At 35.5% G+C, this 20,593-nt stretch overlaps 1 protein-coding gene across 2 annotated transcripts in view; it reads right to left on the reverse strand.

The window, feature by feature from the left end:
• TOR1AIP1 (torsin 1A interacting protein 1) overlaps positions 1–20,593 on the reverse strand; it is a 43,434-nt gene that overhangs the window by 9,106 nt on the left and 13,735 nt on the right. For both annotated transcript variants that reach the window (XM_049634148.1, XM_049634149.1), the window contains 5 exons: positions 14,204–14,245; positions 13,323–13,409; positions 10,222–10,275; positions 7,159–7,200; positions 6,551–6,619 (listed from right to left, as the gene is read on the reverse strand). In XM_049634148.1, coding sequence (XP_049490105.1) covers positions 6,551–6,619; positions 7,159–7,200; positions 10,222–10,275; positions 13,323–13,409; positions 14,204–14,245 — 294 coding nt within the window. The remainder of the gene's footprint in view (positions 1–6,550; positions 6,620–7,158; positions 7,201–10,221; positions 10,276–13,322; positions 13,410–14,203; positions 14,246–20,593) is intronic.

Consider the following 20,593-nt stretch of genomic DNA (forward strand, 5'->3'; position numbering starts at 1 on the left):
AATAAAAAGCTTCTGCACAGCAAAGGAAACCATCAATAAAACTAAAGGACAACTTACTGATCAGGAGAAAATATTTGCAAATGACATATCTGATAAAGAGTTAGTAACCAAAATATAGAAAGAACTTATACAACACACACAAAAATAATTCAATTAAAAATGGGCAGAAGACATGAACAAGGAAGACGTTTCTACAAAGATGACATACAGATGGCCAACAGACACAGGAAAACATGCTCAACATCACTCATCATTAGGAAAATGCAAATCAAAACCACCAGGAAATATCACTTTACACTGTCAGAATGGCTAAAATCAAAAACACAAGAGGGATACCCAGGTGGTTCAGTTGGTTAAGCGTCTAACTCTTGGCTTCAACTCAGGTCATGATCTTGTGGTTCATGGGACAGAGCCCTGTGCAGGCTTTGTGCCACCAGAGGGGAGCCTATTGGGATTCTCTCTCCCCCAGCCCCACCCTCCACCCCACTCTGTATCCCTCCCCCACATGCAAGTACCTTCTCTCTCAAAATAAATAAACTTAAAGAAAAAAAACAAGAAACAAATGTTGGCATGGACGTGAAGAAAAAAGAACCCTTGTTGTACTGTGGTGGGAAAGCAAACTGGTACAGTCACTGTGGAAAACAGTAGGGAGGTTCCTCCAAAAATTAAAAATAGAACTACCATATGATCCAGTAATTCCGCTACTGGTTATTTATCCAAAGAATATGAAAACACTAATTTGAAAAGATATATGCACCCTATATTTATTGCAGCATTATTTACAATAGCCAAATTATGGAAGCAGCTTAAGTATACATCAATAGATGAATGGATAAAGAAGATGTGGTATAAAAAAAAAAGTGGTATATATGTGTGTGTGTAAAAGAATAAAATCGTGCCATTTTCAACAACATGGATGGATCTAGAGAATGTAATGCTAAGTCAAATAAATAAGTCAGAGAAAGACCAGTACCACATGACTTCACTCATATGTGGAATTTAACAAAGAAAGCAAAGAAAAAAAGAGCCAAACAAAAAGATTTTTTTGTTTGTTTTTGTTCTTTCTGTTATTTTTTTAAAGAATTTTTTTAAGTTTGTTTATTTATTTTGAGAGAGAGTAAGTGTAAGCAGGGGAGGGGCCGTGAGAAAGAGAGAAAGAGAATCAGAAGTAGGCTGAGTGCACTGTCAGTGCGGACGGAGCCCTATGTGGGGCTCGATCTCATGAACTGTGAGATCACGACCTGAGCTGAAATCAAGAGTCCACAGCTTAACCAACTGAGCCACTCAGGTGCCCCCCCCCCAAAAGAGACCTTAACTGTTGAGAACTCATGGTTACCAGAGGGGAGGTGGGGGGGTGGCGAATGACATAGGTGAAGGGGATTAAGGAGTGCACCTGTTGTGATGAGCTCTGAATAACTGTGGAGTCATTCTATACTGTACTCCTGAAACTAATATAACTAGACTGCGTGTTAATTATACTGGAATTTAAAAAAAGACATGGGTCTTGGAGAAGTTCAAAAGCTAACAAACACGCCAGAGGAATTAACAGAAGACGACTTGACGGAGAAGGTGTGCTTCTCCTTGACAGAGATGTGGCATCATCTGATGCCAGCCGATGAGGAAGAAGATGTAGAAGCAGCAGCGGCAGAAAACAAACTGACATTAGATAATGTGGCCAGTTATTTAAGACTGCTTTTGACTTAACGACAAGGACCCTTTTATGATAGAGGTACTGAAACTAAAGGAAATGGTGGAAGAAAAACTGGAACCATATAGACACACTTTTAGAGAAATGAGAAGGCAAAAAAAAAAAAAAAAAGTGAGACAGAATTTAAGTATTTTGGAGCATGCCTGCCTCCCGTTTCATGTTCTCCACCTTTTTGGCCTCTGCCACGCTTAAGACAGCAAGACCAACCCTTCTTCCTCCTCCTCAGCCTACTCAACACAAAATGACAAGGTTGAAGACCTTTATGATGATGCACTTCCACTTAATGACTAGTAAATAACCATCACGCAGCACAATGAACTGATCTGTTGCGTGTGTATGAGTGTCTTGGTGTGAAAATCTAATAAACTGTATGGCAAGAATTGTACGAAGTGTTTTTGTGTCATCATCTTCTCCTAAGTGTTCACTGTGTAGCACACTGTGTCCAAGGCTTGTACGGAAGAGGATAGCCTATCCTTACCCAGGCATAAGAGGAGTGATAATCAATACAAAATTAATAAGGTTAGTTTTCTTACTGTTTATTAACTTTGCTTTCAAGGAATTATGACACCATATACCTCTCTCTCTAAGTAATTGGAGAAACTGCCTGTCAGCCTATCATCACAGGTGAATGTTTTGTTTTGTTCTTTAAAGTAACATTATGTTTCCAAATACTGTATTATGAATCTGACTGTAATAGTGTCTGCCATAAAAATTTTACAATGATTCATTTATTAGTGTATCAGTTAGGCTACTATGAGGCAATCGTATCGATTACACGAGGCCACCATAAAACAATCATACTGCTGCTTCTTCATTATCAACTCGTGACTCGTTACACTTGCAAATAAATACAAATTGCTTTTTTACACTGTATTTTCATTTTTAATGCCTAGTGTTAATAATATGTATAAAATCTACAGTGTTTTGCATCATATAAGACAATATAGCTGTAAGTTCTGAAAATTCATTTTGTGAGGAATCTAAAATAGTCAAGTTCACAGAAGCAGAGAGGCGGAATGGTGGTTGTAGGAGGGAGGGGAAAGGGAAAATGAGGAGATTTTAGTTAAAGGTACACAGTTTCAGGTATACAAGATGCCTAAGTGCTAGCAATCTACTGCAAAGCATAGTACCTATAGTTAACAATACTGTACCATATGTTTAAAAATTTGCTAAGAGGGAAGATCTTATGTTAAGTGCTCTTATCATACACACACATAGTAATAAATAAAGAGAGTGGGAGGAAACTTTTGGAGGTGACAGATACGCTAACAGTATAGACTGTGGTTATAGTTTTGCGGATGTATACTCATCCCCAAGCATATCAAGCCTGTAATACATTAAATGTATGCCAATTATACCTCAATATAATGTTTTAAAAAGTTACTATATGAGGACACCAAGTAGAGGAACCAATAGTGAAAGAGCATGTGAAACATAATACAATTGTCTTAGAAAAAAAATCCATCAAGAAAATGTTTATCTTGAATATCTTAATCCATGGTTGCAAAGATCAAATGAGATAATGTAAGAAAATTCCATTAAGTGCTCTTCTATGATGATTTTAATGATAAAGAATAGCTAAATAACAGTTACTATCTAACACATGTTATATATATAAAATTCATAGAACACAAACTTATAAGCAGGGTATATACTGTTCAGGCAGACAGCATTCTCTAAGAGGTAATCTCTATCCCTCTTCTTATTAAAAATATCATCAGAAATAGTGACAAAAATTCCTAAAAAAACCCAAAAAACAAAAAACACACCACACATACACACCACACACACACACACACACACACACACACACACACACACACCTTTTTAAAAGATAAAGCTCAAGGTTTTCCAGTCAGAAGAGTATGGTAACAATCACTCTATAAAAGTCAAGTGCAGAGGACATGAATCTTTCATAGTTGTTATTACTGATTATTACACAATATATTGTTAACAATAAATAAGTAATCATTTAGTAATTATTTACTAATTAGTAATTATTCATTTGGTATTCAGACTTAAAAAGTTGTGTTCACATATATAACAAGATAATTAGAATAACCAGTCATAGGCACTATTGTCCCCAAGTTAAAGGTAAGAAAAGGTAAGAAAACCTTAACAAAGGTTAAGTGGCTTTACCAAGGTCACTCAATTAGTAAGTAGAAGAGCTGGGACTGCAGCTCTAACTCCAAACTCTTTGTATCTCTGAATTACTTTTATTTTATTTATTTATTTTATTTTTATTTTTTAATGTTTATTTATTTTTGAGAGAGAGACAGAGCATGCGCAGAGAGGGGCACAGAGAGGGGGAGACACAGAATCTGAAGCAGGTTCCGGGCTCTGAGCTGTCAGCACAGAGCCCAATGTGGGGCTCAAATTCACAAGCTGTGAGATCATGATCTGAGCTGAAGTTGGCTGCTTAACTAACTGAGCTACCCAGGCATTCCTCTGTGCAGAGACAGGTTCCAAACATGTATATCAATGAGGCACAGACTCATAGAGGCCTGACCTCTCCCTAGATACTCTTCCCTATTCTCACTGTTTTATTACCTGGGAAATAGGAAAAATAAAGACAGTGATTCTATCTTCTCCAAAAGATTAGAAAACAGGCAGAAACCCAAACTGGGACCTGTCTACCTAAGGAACTGTGCTATCATGGGTTGACAATAAGGATGTGAAAGTCCCAGGTTCTTGAACACCTAAGTCTAAAAATTAATTTTTTTCTCACTAAAGAAGATGGAAATATAAACTTAATGAAATAATGAAATTATTAGAATGCTAAGCAAAAACCATTTTAAATGATCTTGGATTAAAGAGGAATCTGTCAGTCCATATGAAAATCACTGCAGGCCTCTACTTTCACTAAAAATATTTTCATGTTCACTGTTCTTAAAGTTCTTATGTAGCTAAAGGTCTAAAAAATTCTGTTATCTGCACCTCAGTGTGCAAACTTCTGGCATATAATTTCTATATAATTCTCAAAGCTCTGTATATGTAGTAGATGGCTATCAATCAGTATGCAGATATTTAAGCCATAATAAATACACTAAGACAAAGCAGGGACGCAAACAGACTAAGCCTTACCTATTAATTTAGCAACTAAAAAAAATCTATTTCTGCATTCTAATCAGATCTTCAGTATAATTATTTTCCCTTCTCCATTGCATTTGTACAATGTCTTATCAGAGGAAATAAAAATTATATATTTTTGGTAACAAAGTGTACTACAGTTACCTGGAAGAAATATATCTGTTATCAATTACCCGGAATGTATAGTTAAGAACTAAGAAATAAAATAAGAACTGAGTTTTTCATAGAAAATATACTTAAACTCATCCATTTTTACTTCCAAGAGTTTATTTCTTAGATCTTCAAAGTAAGTTTTAATTCTGATACTGGTTACAAACAAAATCCTAGTAAGCTAAAAAATATTTGCTTTCCTAACTATAACAGGTCAGGAAGAGCAAATTGTAAGAAGAAATAGTTTTCTAACACCAGGTACATACAACAATAAGGAATGACAGCCAACAATAAGGCAAGGACAGAAAGTTTTTTCAGTTTTAGACTGAAGAACTCACATGTGGGGTAAAACTTCAACTGTTGGGAACAATGAATTATGACCACCACTACTTTACTGATGGTAAAACAAAGCCACAGAGGTTTGTTTACACAAGCTAACTTTGTCAATTACAGTTAGTCATTTTTTGAGCAAGAGATGGAGCTTTTTTTTTTTTTTAAATGTTTATTTATTTTTGAGAGAGAGAAAGTCTGAGAGTGAGCAGGGGAGGGGCAGAGAGAGACGGAAACAGAGAATCCAAAGCAGGCTCCAGGCTCCGAGCTGTCAGCACAGAGCCCAATGTGGGACTTGAACTCACGGATCGTGAGATCATGACCTAAGCTGAAGTCAGATGCTTAACTGACTGAGCCACCCAGGAGCCCCTTATATTATCTAAATAAAAGAAAAGGATGGGGCGCCTGGCTGGCTCAGTTGGTTGAGCGTCCGACTTTGGCTCGGGTCATGATCTCCCGGTTTGTGAGTTCGAGCCCCATGTCAGGCTCTGTGCTGACGGCTCAGAGCCTGGAGCCTGCTTCCGATTCCGTGTCTCCCTCTCTTTCTGCCCCTCCCCCGCTCATGATCTCTCTCTCTCTCTCTCTCTCTCTCTCTCTCTCTCTCTGTCAAAAATAAATAAAACATTAAAAAAATTTTTTTAAATAAAAGTAAAGGAATACCAAATGACCTTGAGATTATTGTGGTTAGAGTATAAAGAAGGGATAAAGGTGAAGGGTAACTTAATTTTTTTCTACACGGTCAAGGTTTAATGTGGAAACTGCTATAGAAATTATGATAGACACTGAATTCAAAGCATGATTATTTCATCACATCTATATATGGTATTTTTCAGATTCTGTGACACTTAATCCATCCTAAACCTAAACAAGAAAATACTATTTGTAGATTTCATCCTTTATTACTTAATATAATGGGTATGCAGAATTTCTCTGATTATTTACATAAAAGTAAATAATGTCTGCTACAAATAAAAAACAGGTAATGTCAAAAGAGTAGAATTTCATTATCATGTACAGATTGGACTGCAGCTAATAGAACTGAAAACTTCATCCACTGGTTTTCTCCCACCACTGTTTACACTTAACACCAGACCATCTCCTGACATTCCAAGCAGATGGAAATATCGTGTAGTCATAGCTCTGCTTCAGTAATGAAATCACAATCTAAATGCCTATCTGAAGAACTAAATATTTTTGTATACTGAGTAATAAAGAAAAACAGCAAATATACGTGAAATTACTTCAGTAACAGGTAAAGATTTAGCAACTTACTTTGCATCTTAGTCCTTATTCTTGTGGATTGTTCCAACCATTCCTGAGGTTTTTTTTGATATCCCGAGCCTAAAGCAAATGCATATACCAAGATATCATTTCAATATTTTGAAAACGTATACCATACTCCTGTTAGAAGGTAAATTTATCAGAAAGGTAAAACGAAGTTGGGGAAGAAAACAATAAAAGCAATAGGTTCAGAAGTAAAAGATAATGTCAAAGGATCACACCAGTGAAGGATGAACCACTTCCTATAGCAAAATAGACAGCAAATAAATATATAATCACCTAATAGACAAAACTAGGTACCAATCCTTTGTTCTGGTCTATGAGAATGACTGAGTTCAATAATACATGAACTTGGTTTCAATGTATTTAAGAAGAAAAAAGTTAACCATTCACTCTTGCAAATAAGTTACTTTAGGTAAAATAATCCTGAACACATTTCCACATCACAGAGTAATTATACACATTTGATACTAATGTGTGGCGGATTAAAAGGCAAAGAGGGTAAAATGACTTAAAATCCCATTCAAACATTTTGTTGGCAGAATAAGACAAGGTGAGAATTGCTTGACTGATAAAAGAACAGACAACCAACCACTTACTTAGCACTGAAGGTTGCTTATCAAGAGTTATGAAGTCTCGACCTATAACAGAAAACAGAGATAAGGTCATGGAATACTTGGAAATAAGAACAATGAAAATACTGCATAGACATTATACTTGTATACTATGGATACTATAAACCAAAAAATCACCACAAAAATCAAACCTTTCTTTCATCAGTCCCAAACATATATACTATATTCATTGTTTTCCCTTTTCTAAGCATCAAAGTGTTCAGGAATTGGATACTAAGTCAACTTTAAAATCAATACCATCAAAATAATGGCAGCACGTACTAAATGTTCGCCAGGTATCAAGTATAATTTTACTTAATTCTCACACTTTATGTGGTCAACACCATTATTCCCATTTTACAAATATATGGAATATATACATACATATATATACATACATATGTATATACATAATATATAGAAATAGTGTGTGTGTGTGTATATATATATATATATATATATATATATATATAGATAATATGGAAGTAGTAAAGCTCAGATACAAACCCACGCAGTCCATATATGTTATGCTATGTACTGGTGTATATGGCATATACTATATAAGCAATTTTGTGGACATTGCAAAGTAGTTATGAAGTGAAAGTTATGAAGTAAAAAAAGTAGTTACTTTTTTGTTTTGGGATGGTATTTAAGGACAAATGGGATGATTAGAAATGATATTTCAAACAATTATAACAAGAGAAATTTCTAAATCTGTTCTGAAGAAATGAGTTATTTCTACCCAATGATACAAGTATTATTGTAAATTTTTCAAATTTATTTTTTCTAAATACAAAGGTAATACATACATGCTAACTGTAAAAGAAATATAACATTCTGAATTTTTTTAATGTTTATTTTTGAGAGAGAGAGAGAGACAGAGCATGAAGTAGGCAGGGGCAGAGGGAGAGAGGGAGACACAAAATCCAAAGAAGGCTCCAGGCTCCGAGCTCTCAGCATAAAGCCTGATGTGGGCTCGAACTCACAGACCGCGAGATCATAACCTGAGCTGAAGTTGGACACTTAACCGACTGAGCCACCCAGGTGCCCCAAGAAATAGAACATTCTAGAAATGTGTAACTTAAAAATTCATGAATATCTACTAAGTGACTACTACACACAGGAATACCATGTCGAATAAGACATACGAATATTCTTCCAGATTTGTTTTCAGTCTATCCCAACAAAAGAAAAACTGTAGACCTGTTTTTTAACATGTCTTTCATTGATTTGAAAAAGTAGGCTTCATGCCCAGTGTGGAAGCAAACCTGGGGCTTGAACCCACAACCCTGAGATAAAGACCTGAGCTGAAATCAAGAGTCAGACACTTAACTAACTGAGCCACCCAGGAGCCCCAAGGAGTAGTTTTAAAAAAACACCTCTGATGTAGGGCTGTATCTTATAATCGAGGGTATATCATAGTTTAACTGGATGATTTTTCTTTTTCAGTTATACAAAAAATAATGGCATCTTAAATTCAAGGATATATACCTCGATCACCTATTCATTAGTATACAAAGTACTCACTTTTCATAATTGTATGCATGTAGCATAATTTATATAGAGAGATACATTTAAGAGCTTCCAAATATCAAAGATTTAGCATAACAAAGGGCAAACATATAAGATGATTCAGCAAGTAATTTTCCACAAATGATTTTTTAAATTTTTTGTTTTTATGTTTTATTCTCTTTGTTGAGAGACAGAGAGTGAGCAGAGGAGGGGCAGAGAGAGAGGGAAACACAGAATCCAAAACAGCAGGCTCCAGGCTGCCAGCACAGAGCCCAAAGCAGGGCTCGAACCCATGAACGTGAGCTCATGACCTGAGACAAAGTGGGATGTTCAATCGACTGAGCCACCCAGGTGCCCCACAAAGGATTTATTTTTGTGTCTCAGTGGCTTTTATTTTATCTCAGTTTTATCCCAGAACCTGCTAAAAACTAAATATATATAATGTGAAATATGTGGAATTATATAAATACAATGATTAATAAAACAGATTTACAAAGACTTTTTCTTTAAAAACAGTTTCATGTTTCAAGAAAGGTGATGTGGAAGGAAAAAAAAGTCCTTGAAGATTTTACATACAAGGATATTTTAGATTAATAATTAACTCAAATTCTGGGAGTTAATTAAACATAGGAAAGAGGGGCACCTGGGTGGCTCAGTTGGTTGGGTGACCGACTTTGGCTCAGGTAATGATCTCACGGTTCGTGGGTTCGAGCCCTGCGTCAGGCTCTGTGCTGATGGCTCGGAGCCTGGAGCCTGCTTCGGATTCTGTGTCTCCCCCTCTCTCTGCCCCTCCCCTGCTCATGCTCTGTGTCTCTTTGTCTCTCAATAATAAATAAATGTTAAAAAAAAAAAATTAAAAAAATAAATAAACATGGGAAAGAAACAGCATCATTTCTGCTTAACCTAAGAAAATACATATGTACTTTAGATAATCTGTAAAGTACAGAAAAAAAAGGAAAAGAAAAATATCACCAATTATTCTACCATTCTAAACAAATGATTGTTATCAGCACTTTAGTATATTACTTTCCAATCCTTTCTTTTGTTATATTTTTTCAACGTATTGTGAAAATTTTCAAAATTGCAAGCAAGGCTATAAGATTTTGATATACACACCACCTAGCTTTCCATTAACTTCTTATTATACTTTGCTTTATCACTTGTTTATTCATCCTTCCAAACTTTTGCAATAGAGCTCAAATCATACTGCATATAAAATTTTATATCCTTATTAGAATATGTCCATGTAAGTAGGCTCAAACTACGTTAGTTAATTAAACTAAGAATAGTCAACAAATTTATATGGCAAACAAGGACATTCAACAAGTCACAGAAAGCAGATTTTTGTTTTTAAATTCGAATTCAAGGTTGAGTACAGAGATGAAGCAAATTCAAGATGCAGGATGAGTTTTTTAGCATTCACTATACCTCTTTTTCAACACTTTACATTAAAAGAGGATCTTCAAAAATAAAAACAGCATTTGACCACACACACACAGGTAGAATTTCAAGAGTTTAAAACATGGTTTTACTTACTTTGTGATGACCGCCAAAGTGATTCTGGATATTGACTTGATTTCGTAGTTTGATCTGAAAGAACAAAAGAAATAAAGTGCACTATAAAGGATATTGTACTTTAAAAAAATTTTTTTTTTTTTAACGTTTATTTGTTTTTGAGACAGAGAGAGACAGAGCATGAACGGGGGAGGGGCAGAGAGAGAGGGAAACACAGAATCGGAAGCAGGCTCCAGGCTCTGAGCCATCAGCCCAGAGCCTGATGTGGGGCTCGAACTCACGGACTGTGAGATCGTGACCTGAGCTGAAGTCGGAGGCTTAACCGACTGAGCCACCCAGGCGCCCCAAGCATATTGTACTTTTTAAACGCATATTTTACCAAGAGAACAGTAAGTAATCAAAAGAACAAAAATATTCAGTAAAACCCCAGGGAATTCAACACTTGGGGCAGTGTTGAATATTTAATTTTTTTTATTTTAAGTAGGCTTCATGCTCAGTGTGGAATGCAACACAGAGCACAACCACTCAGGTGTCCCAGGAACACATTTTATTTTTTTTAAGTTTCTAAAGAGCCATGTTGTATCTAAAAACTTAACTAAATAATTATCTTTTCCCTAACGACTTTCTAAAGAAAAAAAAATAGAAGATGTAGAACATGGCATGAGGTAAGGAAGATAATGAAACCTTTGAGTTGGGGAACACTTTGAAAGTTTATAATGGATCTTCTTGAAATCATTAATACCCATTTTGCCTCAAATTTTTCTTGTAAATGGTTAATATGTTACATATTTTAGCCTATTCTTTAAAAACTTATTTTCATATAAAAGTGGAATTTATAACTAACTCTGTTCAAAAGTGATCAGATTGTTAACTCTGAAGTAAAAGCATTTGACACATCCAGGTGTGGTAGCTAAATATTTTTGTTAGTGTACTCCTATTATTAAAAAAAATTTGAGCATTGATTTCTAAAACATATTTCTTTTTAATTAAAAAAATGCTTATTTATTTTTGAGAGAAAGAGAGAGAGAGCAAGCGAGTGAGCATGAGTGGGGAAGGGCAGAGAGAGAGGGAGACAGAGGATCCGAAGCGGGCTCTGTACTGTCAGCACAGAGCCCGATGTGGGGCTCAAACTCATGAACCATGAGATCATGGCCTGAGCCGAAGTCTGACACTTAACTGACTGAGCCACCCACGCGCCCCTCCAAAACATATTTCTAACATTAAATACGTGTTATTGAAATAATGTATTAACTAATGTGTTGTATCTATTATAAAACAAAAAGACATTTTAATTGGATGAAATAAAATATAAATATACATGAAATTCTAATATTCTCTTCTTGCATTCCAACAGATCTTTTTTTTTTTAAGTTTTTATTTAAATTCCAGTTAGTTAACATACAGTGCAATATTAGTGTCAGATGTACAATTTAGTGATTCAACACTTCTACACAACATCTGGTGCTTATCACAAGTGCACTCCTTAATTCCCATCACCTATTTCACTCACCCCCCCATTCCCTCCTCCCCTTTGGTCACCATCAATTCGTTCTCTACAGTTGAGTCTGTTTCTTGGCTCGCCTTTCTTTTTTTCTCTATGCTTGTTTGTTTCTTCTTGAACCTCTTCAAGGGATAACTGGCTCAGAAAATAATCTAAGAAGATCAGTATTCTTCTTAATATGCTCCCTTTTTTCTTCTTTAGCTAGAGTTTTCTTCTGCACGTGGGTATGTGTGCTTCATTAAGAATTTATTAGAATTCTTAAAGGGATCACAGACCCTTCAGTGTATGAAGTTTAACAGAGCTATATGCTGCTAGCAATAGCATCAAACTATTGGCTACAGGAATGGCTTAATTAGTTTTTAATTTTTAGAGCTTTATGTATACATATACCAAAACTAATAAGAACACTTAGTTTAGTGTTTACTATGTGACAGGTACCTTCTAGGTGCTTGCACATATGAATTAACCTCTTACCAACCCAGATGAGGATACTGAGGAACACAGACATTAAGCAATTGCCTGAGGGCACAAACCTAGTAGTGGAGGAGTGAAACCCAGGGATTCTGGCTCCAGAGCCCATGTTCTTAACCACTATGCTAGAATGGTGCATATCTCCTTTGGGATTTCTGTATCAAGAAAGAATGGGGAACAATGAGGAAGGGTGGGAAATATATAGAATACCAAATGCCCATAAACCAGCCTATGAGCCTATTTTTTAAATGGAATGATAAAGTAAAACACAGAATTATGGAAATTCTGAAAAGATGGTGAGGGGAAAATAGAGAATTACTCTTTCATGGGACTAAATTATAATATTATTCATTATTTACAGAGTTTCAAATTGGTTCAGCACCCTCTTAAGCCTCAATTGGTATTTTGCCCCCACGGTCAATTCTTTCCTTGAATAAACTTAACCACAAATTCACATGAATAGTCATAAACTGTTGCTACTAACTTGGTGTGAATTTGAACAATCCAGAAATAAAAGTGATTACCTAGGGATAGTAAAACTTCCTAAGAGCTAACATCCCTGACAATATAAGGAATACCACTACCAATGAGATCCGCTTCTCTATAACATTTTAAACAAACTACAAATAACTTCTTTTGAGCACAAAAATATCTTATATCCCATAAACATCAAAGCAGGCTAAAAAGTGACTTATTTGTGGGGTGCCTGGGTGGATCAGTCAATTAAGCGTCCAACTTCGGCTCAGGTCATGAACTTGCTTTCGTGAGTTTGAGCCCCGGGTCGGGCTCAGTGCTGACAGCTCAGAACCTGGAGCCTGCTTTGGAATCTGTGTCTGTCTCTCTCTCTGCCCCTCCCCCGCTTGTGCTCTGTCTCTCTCTCTCTCTCTCTCTCAAAAATAAAGATTAAAAAAAAAATTTTTTTTAAGTGACTTGTTTAGATATTATATAGACATTACATGTTACTAATCAGATGCACACATGGAATGAGTAATTTTAAAAAATATTAAAAAGTATACTTTCTAAAAAAGTAGTTTTAATAAAATATTTTATGGAAGTATTTTTTAAAAAAGTAAATTCACAAAATACCTTTAGATTTTTACTAAAAACACAGCTCCTAAGATAAAGTCATATGAATATGAAGATATGTTACCTCCAGAATCAAGAGAATCCCCGGATCTGACCTTAAGAATAGTAATATCACTGTCAGAGCTGTCTTGATCGTCTTGTTCAGTTTCTTCTAAAAAGAAAGAAATAATACACTAGTATAGTCTTTCTTCTAATGCTCTAAAGATCTAGATTAAAACAAGTAATTCAACATTAAAATGAAGCCTCTTTAATTATCAGACATAGAATCACTATTTATTACACTTACTATTCTGGATCACAAAGTTTTATATGAGCTAAAATTGAGCTCATTAATGTTATCTGAGGCATATAATTATATCTCAAGCAAATATTCTGAGTAATATCTACAAGATTATATTCTGAGGCGTTAATGTAAAGTCAAAAAGGAAACAAAGGAGCATTAATAGTGCAGAAATTTTACCTTTTTTGGGGGGGGGCTACATATAGTGTGTAAATTCAGCCAAAATTAGTATATGTACATGTGTGTTTACATATGAGTATCTGTGGTTGTAAAGGGAGGGATGTACACACACACTCATATATAAGCATTTCAGTATGCAGGTAATTAAGATTATGGTGGGTTTTAAAATGGACTAAGTTTTACTGTCCTATTCATAGACTGATTATGAGAATTTAGAAAAAATGATTATATTAATACCATAATCAAAGGCCAGCATATGCTAAAGTCTGTTTTCATTGGCTTTACTTAAAATTAACTCAGACAAAAGATGTTTAAAATGCATATAAAGGCTATCATCACTCACCCTATCCCATTTTATCTAAGACCCAATTATGAATTTAGATAAGCATGAACTTTTTTCCTGAAGAAAAATTTTCTTCTTTAAGTAACTATCAAAATTGTTCATGCTAATGAAAAAAAATTTAGAATATTTTAAAAGAAAATACCTCCTTCAGAAAAATTGACCTTCTGTTGGCTGCTGGTGGCTTCTAGAAAAGAAAAGCAAACACATCATACATGACATCAAAAGCTAAAGCTTAGGAATAAACAATATATAACTATATAATATATAATATGTAATCTATAATATACAATTTAGGGAAGTGAACATAAAGACAGACCAACTAAAATTTTTCTTCTGTTAAATGTTAAAAAATATGTTATTTCCCTTTAGGTTATTTCAGAAATAAGTACGATACAACCTAGAATCAGGAAGAGTTTATTTTTCTTTCAGCCGCAGGTCCGTTTGTACTCTAAACTGTAACCTGTTTGCAGAAAGTATGAAATTCTCCATTGATAAATATTCCAGTCCCTATAGGTTTACTGAATTCTCATTCTCCTATTTGCCACACTCCCCATGCCGTCTTGAGAAACCCATCATACTGGTGGAAAAGACAAATCAGTTCTTTACTGCACTAGTATGTCCAGAAGAAGAAAGGGAGAGAAACCCTAGCTCCAGCACGTCCACGTATGCTATTTTTTTTCAGAGCCAGAGAATTTGGACAAAGATAAATGAGCAACGTGTATCGAACACAGTATTTTTATATGGGCTATACTGAAAAAAAAAAAAAATTTAAGGGAGATAAACCCAAAGGGTGGCATTGTACAACTGGGCTAAAATATTGCTGAGTTATCTTTTGAGAAGTGGCATGAATCAGACTGCTCACAAAGCTGAAATCTTTCTTTTCAGCTTTCCCTCTGTTGCTTTTAACCCCTTTTGCTTTTCAAAAGGGGAAAACAATACCGTGGAAGGCAAGTGCCAACACATTATACGGTGAACTTGGAAATATTTTCTTCAGATCAGTTTAATTATATTAATATAACACTGGTCAAACTACCACTATGACAGGGGCAAGTGTAAATCACTATGTGAAATACATTTGCCAATATTTTTGGTATAGGAAAAAACTAACCAAAACAGCAAATACTATGTCACTCTTATAAAGCTAGGACCTGGTATATTATATTCCATTTTAATCTAGGGTCATAAGGGAAACTGTCTTTTCAATTTTCTTTTTCAAGCAGAAAAATGGAAAATCAAACTTGCCTTAGTGCTATTCTCTTAAAATTTTTTCATTAATATTTCCACTCATACAAAAAGATATCGTTCCATAACACACATATTATCCCTTTTGTAGAGTTTATTTTCATTTATATAACTATTCACATAGCATGCAAACAAAAGATGTTTTCTTAAGAGCCAATAGTTACATCTTAGTCATTATCTTAATAATAGTTACTTCCTTGATATTTGCATGCTGCCAGTTAGTTTTCAAAAATACCCTTCATATCTGCTGATTCCCTAATGTCACAAGAGGACTCTCATAGGTAAGGTTTATGGTATTAAGTGACGTGTCTAAGGGTGTCAGGATGAACAAGTGATAAAAAAGGAACTGAATACAGGCTCTTCTGATTTCTAGTCTACCACCCATCTACCACTGCATCAGTCTTATTTATAATGGTATGTATTCAGCACTTAATGATAATTATTTTGTTTTATTAATTTTCTTTTAAAGAGCAGCTTAAGATTCACAGCAAAACTGAGGGGAAGGTAGATAGATTTCCTTTATGTTTCCTGCCCCACACATGCATAGCTTCCACCATTATCAACATCCCCCACCAGAGTGGTATATTTGTTGAATAGTGGTAAAATTGATGGATCTACATTTACACATCATGTTCACCCAAAGACCCTAATTTACATTACAGTTCACTCTTGGTGTTGTGCATTCTATGGGTTTAGACAAACATATAATGACATGTATCCATCATTATGATATCATACAGAGTATTTTCATGCCCTAAAAACCCTCTGTGTTCCACCTATTCATCCTTCCCCTACCACCACCACCACACCCTTGATGACCATTAATCTTTTTGTTTCTGTTTTAATGTTTATTTATTTTTGAGAAAGAGAGAGACAGAACGTGAGCAGACGAGGGGCAGAGACAGGGAGACACAGAATCCAAAGCAGACTTCAGGTTCTGAGCTGTCAGCACAGAGCCTGACACGGGGCTCAAACCCACGAACTGTGAAATCATGACCTGAGCGAAGTTGGGTGCTTAACCGACCGAGCCACCCAGGTGCCCCAATGACCACTGATCTTTTTACTGTCTCAATAGTTTTGCCTTTTCCAGAACAGTCATATAGGTTCCTCCATGTCTTTTCATGGCTTGACAGCTCAGTGCTTTATAGCACTGAATAACACCCCACCGTCTGGATGTGCCAGTTTATCCATTCACCTACTGAAAGACACATTGGTTGCTTCCAAGTAGAATAATTCCAATAATTATTCCAATTATGAATAATTCTGCTATAAACGTGTGTGCAGGCTTTTGTGTAAACATTAAGTTTTCAACTCATTTGGGTAAATATCCAAGAGTGTAATTGCTGGATCATATGGTAAGAATGACAAGGTCATGATGACATACAATGTAGGACATCTTTTCATATGCTCATTTGCCATCTGTATATCTGTTGTTGGGGTGTCTGTTAAGTCTTTAGCTCATTTTTTAAATCAGGTTTTTTTTTTTATTGTTGAGTTCTAAGAGTTCTTTGTATACTTTGGATAATTGTCCTTTATTAGATGTGTCATTTGCAAGTATTTGCTTTCAGTGTCTTGTGTTTTTATTCTCTTGTCATTCTTTTGCAGAGCAGAAGTTTGTAACTTCACTGAAGTTCAGCTTATCAATTCTTTCATGGGTTGTGCTCTTTGTTTTCATCTAAAGAAGCATCAGCATACCCAAAGGCCTTTAGATTTTCTTCTGGGAGTTTTGTACAGTTTTTTAAAAAAACTTACATTTAGGCCTGTGATACATTTTTAGTTAATATTTGCAAAGGGTTTAAGGTCTGTGTCTAGATTTTTTTTTTTTTTTTTTGCATGTGGATATCCAGTTGTTCTAGCCATTTGTTGAAAAGATTCTGCCCTCCATTGTATTGACTTTGTTAAAGATCAGTAGACTACACGTGGATCTGTTTATGGGTTCTCTATTCTGTTCTATTCATCTATTCTTCTACCAATACCACACTGTCTAGATTACTGAAGCTTCACCGTCAGTCTTGAGGTTAAGTCCTCCTACTTTATTCTTCAATACTGTATCGGCTATGCTGGGTCTTTTGACTCTATATGAACTTAATCATTTTCTCAAAATAAGTTGTTGGGATTTTGATTGGGAATGCACTGAATTTACAGATTAAGTTGAGAAGAACTGACTTCTTGACAATACTGAGTCTTCCTATCCATGAACGTGGAATATCTCTCCGTTGGTTTTAAGTAAATTCTTTGATTTCATTTATGAGTTTTATAATTTTTCTCACATAGATCTTGTACATATCTTCTTAGATATATACCTGTAAGCATTTCGGTGGGGAGAGGGGTGCTAACTAAATTGTGTTGTTTTTAATTTCAAATTTTTCTTGTTCATTGCTGGTATGTAGGACAGTGATTGGCTTTTTTATATTAACTTTACATTCTGCAACCTTGCTATAATTGCTTATTAGTTCCTATTTTTTGTCCATTCTTTTGGATTTCCTACACAGATGATCACGTTACCTGTGAACCAAGACACTTCTTCCTTCCCAACCTGTATACCTTTTGCTTCCCTTTGTCTTACTGCATTAGCTACGTTGCTCCAGCACAATGTTGAAAAGAAGTGGTGAGCAGGGGCATCTATGCCTAAATATCCATTTAGGTTCCTTCCTATCATACCTTGATGGCTTATTCCTTTTTAGCACTGATATTAGTACAAAAGCTTCCAGTGTCTCACCATTATGTTACCTGTAAGGTTTTTTTTTGTAGATAGTGTTTATCAAGTTGAGAAAGATTCCCTCTATTCCCAGTTTACTGAGAGTTTTTATCATGAATGGGTGTTGGATTCTGTCAAACACTTTTTCTGCATCTATTAATACTATGTGTTTTTTGCTTTTTTACTCTGTTAATATGATAGATTCTCAAATGTCGAGCCAGTCTTTCATACCTACGACAAATCCTGTTTGGTTGTAGCATTTTTTTTTTTTGTTTTGTTTTAAAGTAATCTGTATAGTCAATGTGGAGCTTGAACCCACAACCCCAAGATTAAGAGTTATGTTCTTTACCAAGTGAGCCAGCCAGGTGCCCCTAATTCTTTTTGTAGTTTTTTAAAATTCATTTTGCTAATATTTTGTGAAATACTGCATCTGTTCATGAGATATTGATCTATAGTTTTCTTGTGTTTGTCTGGTTTTAGTATTAGGGGAATGCTGGCCTTACAAAATGAGTTAGGAAGTATTTCCTCTACTTTTATCCTCTGAAAGGTACCTTAGAGAACTGGTATAATTAATTTCTTTAAATATTTGATAGTATTCACCAGTGAACTCATTTACGCCTGGTGCTTTCTGTTTTGGAAATTTATTAAATATTGAGTCAATGTATTTAAATAGATATAGATGTATTTAAATAGATAACAGATTATCTATTTCTTCTTGTGTGTTTTAGCCGATTGTGTCTTTCATGGAAAGGGTCCATTTCATCTAGATTATCAAATTTGTGGGCTTCAACATGTTCATAGTATTTCTATATTATCCTTTTAATTTTCATGAAATCTATACTAATTTGTGTCCTTTTACCTTAGTTTACCTCTTTTCTTTTTTTATCCTTAGCCTGGTTAAAGGCTTTCCCTTTGAATGATAATTCTGCAAGATACAGAATTCTAGGTTGGTGGTTTTTTCCTCTCACACTTAAAATCATTCATTCCACACTCTCTTCTCACTTGCATGGTTTCTGAAGAGAAGTTGGATGTAATTCTTATCTTTGTTCCTTTATGGGTCAGGTGTCTTCTCTTCCTATAACTTCTTTCAGGTTTTCTTCATCTTTGATTTTCTGTAGTTTGAAAACGATAAACACCCAGGTGTATTTTTTGTGCATTTGTTCTGCTTGATGTTCTCAGAGCTTCCTGAATCTGTGGTTTGGTGTCTGACATTAATTTGGAGAAATTCTAGATCATTGTCTCAAGTATTTCTTCTGTTCCTTTTTTCTCCTCCTTCTGGCACTCCCATTATGCGTATGTTATATACAATATTTTATAGTTGTATAGTCCTTGGATGTTCCATTTTGTTGAGTCGTTTCCTCTGCTTTTTGGTTGAGAATTGTATTTGAGAATTGACATATGACACTGTGTAAGTATGTGTAGATGTTGACTTGATACATTTATATATTGATTACCACCACAGCACTGGTTAACACCTCTATCACATTATCATTTATTTGAGGATTCTATCAATATGCCCTCTAGCACAGAAATTTTTTCCTCAGCCAAGTCCAGTCTAATATGTCTATCAAAGGCGTTCATTTCTATTACAGTGATTTTGAATCCCTTGCATTTCTTTTTGCTTCCTAGGATTTCCATCTCTGCTTACATTGTCCATCTGTTTGTGCATGCTGTCTACTTTATCCATTAGAATCCCTAGCATACTAATCATAGTCGTTTTAAATTTCTGGTCTGATTATTTCCAACACCCTTGCCATACTGGTTCGGATGTTGGCTTTGTCTCTTCAAATTGTTTTCTGCCTTTCATTATGTCTTGATACCATACCTTAATGTTAAGATTTTGTCTTGATGGTGGACATGATGTACTGGTTAAAGGAACTTCTGTAACTAGGTCTCTAGTAATGTGATGATGAGGTCCAGAGAGAAAGGGAAAGGGCTTCATAGTCCTATAATTAGGTCTTAGTCTCTTAGTGAATTTATGCCACAAATGGCTCTCAGTGTTTTTCTTTTCTCCTTAGGTGGGACATGTTGTCTACGGTGGCCTGGAATAGAGTATTTTCCTTTCCCCAGGTCAGTTGGGCTGATAATACCCCAGTAGGTCAGGTTCTGGGTAACTAGATTGCCCTGAAGGCAGGCCTTATTAAGAACAGAGTGCTCTGGCATATTTCAAAATGATTCTTTCCTCCCCACCCCCCGCTCCCTGCTGAAGCATGAGGGGACTTTTCTCTGATATTTACTCTGGGAATTTGGTCGAGCCCCTGGAGGTATACCTCAAAATCTAGTGGGGTACTCCCCATGACTGGGTCCCCTTGTAATATTTAACTCAGACTTCTGCACACCAAGCCTCCTGCAGTTCATCAGTTACAGTTCAGATTTTGCTACCCCAGAACTGGTTCCTGGAGACATCTCCACTTTTGAGCCTGAGCTCTTGGTAAGCCACAATTTCCTGTATTTGCATCTTTCTCCAACTTTGAGGGCAGGGGTTTGCCCTGCGTTCTCTCCTTTCTCACAGATCCAAAAAAGAGCTTTTGATTTTTTAGATGTGTTTATTCGTTGCTAGGTTAGCTTCTTACACGTGGAACAGGAGGGAAA

Source organism: Panthera uncia, chromosome F1, assembly GCF_023721935.1.
Source record: "Panthera uncia isolate 11264 chromosome F1, Puncia_PCG_1.0, whole genome shotgun sequence".
NCBI classification, from domain to species: domain Eukaryota; kingdom Metazoa; phylum Chordata; class Mammalia; order Carnivora; family Felidae; genus Panthera; species Panthera uncia.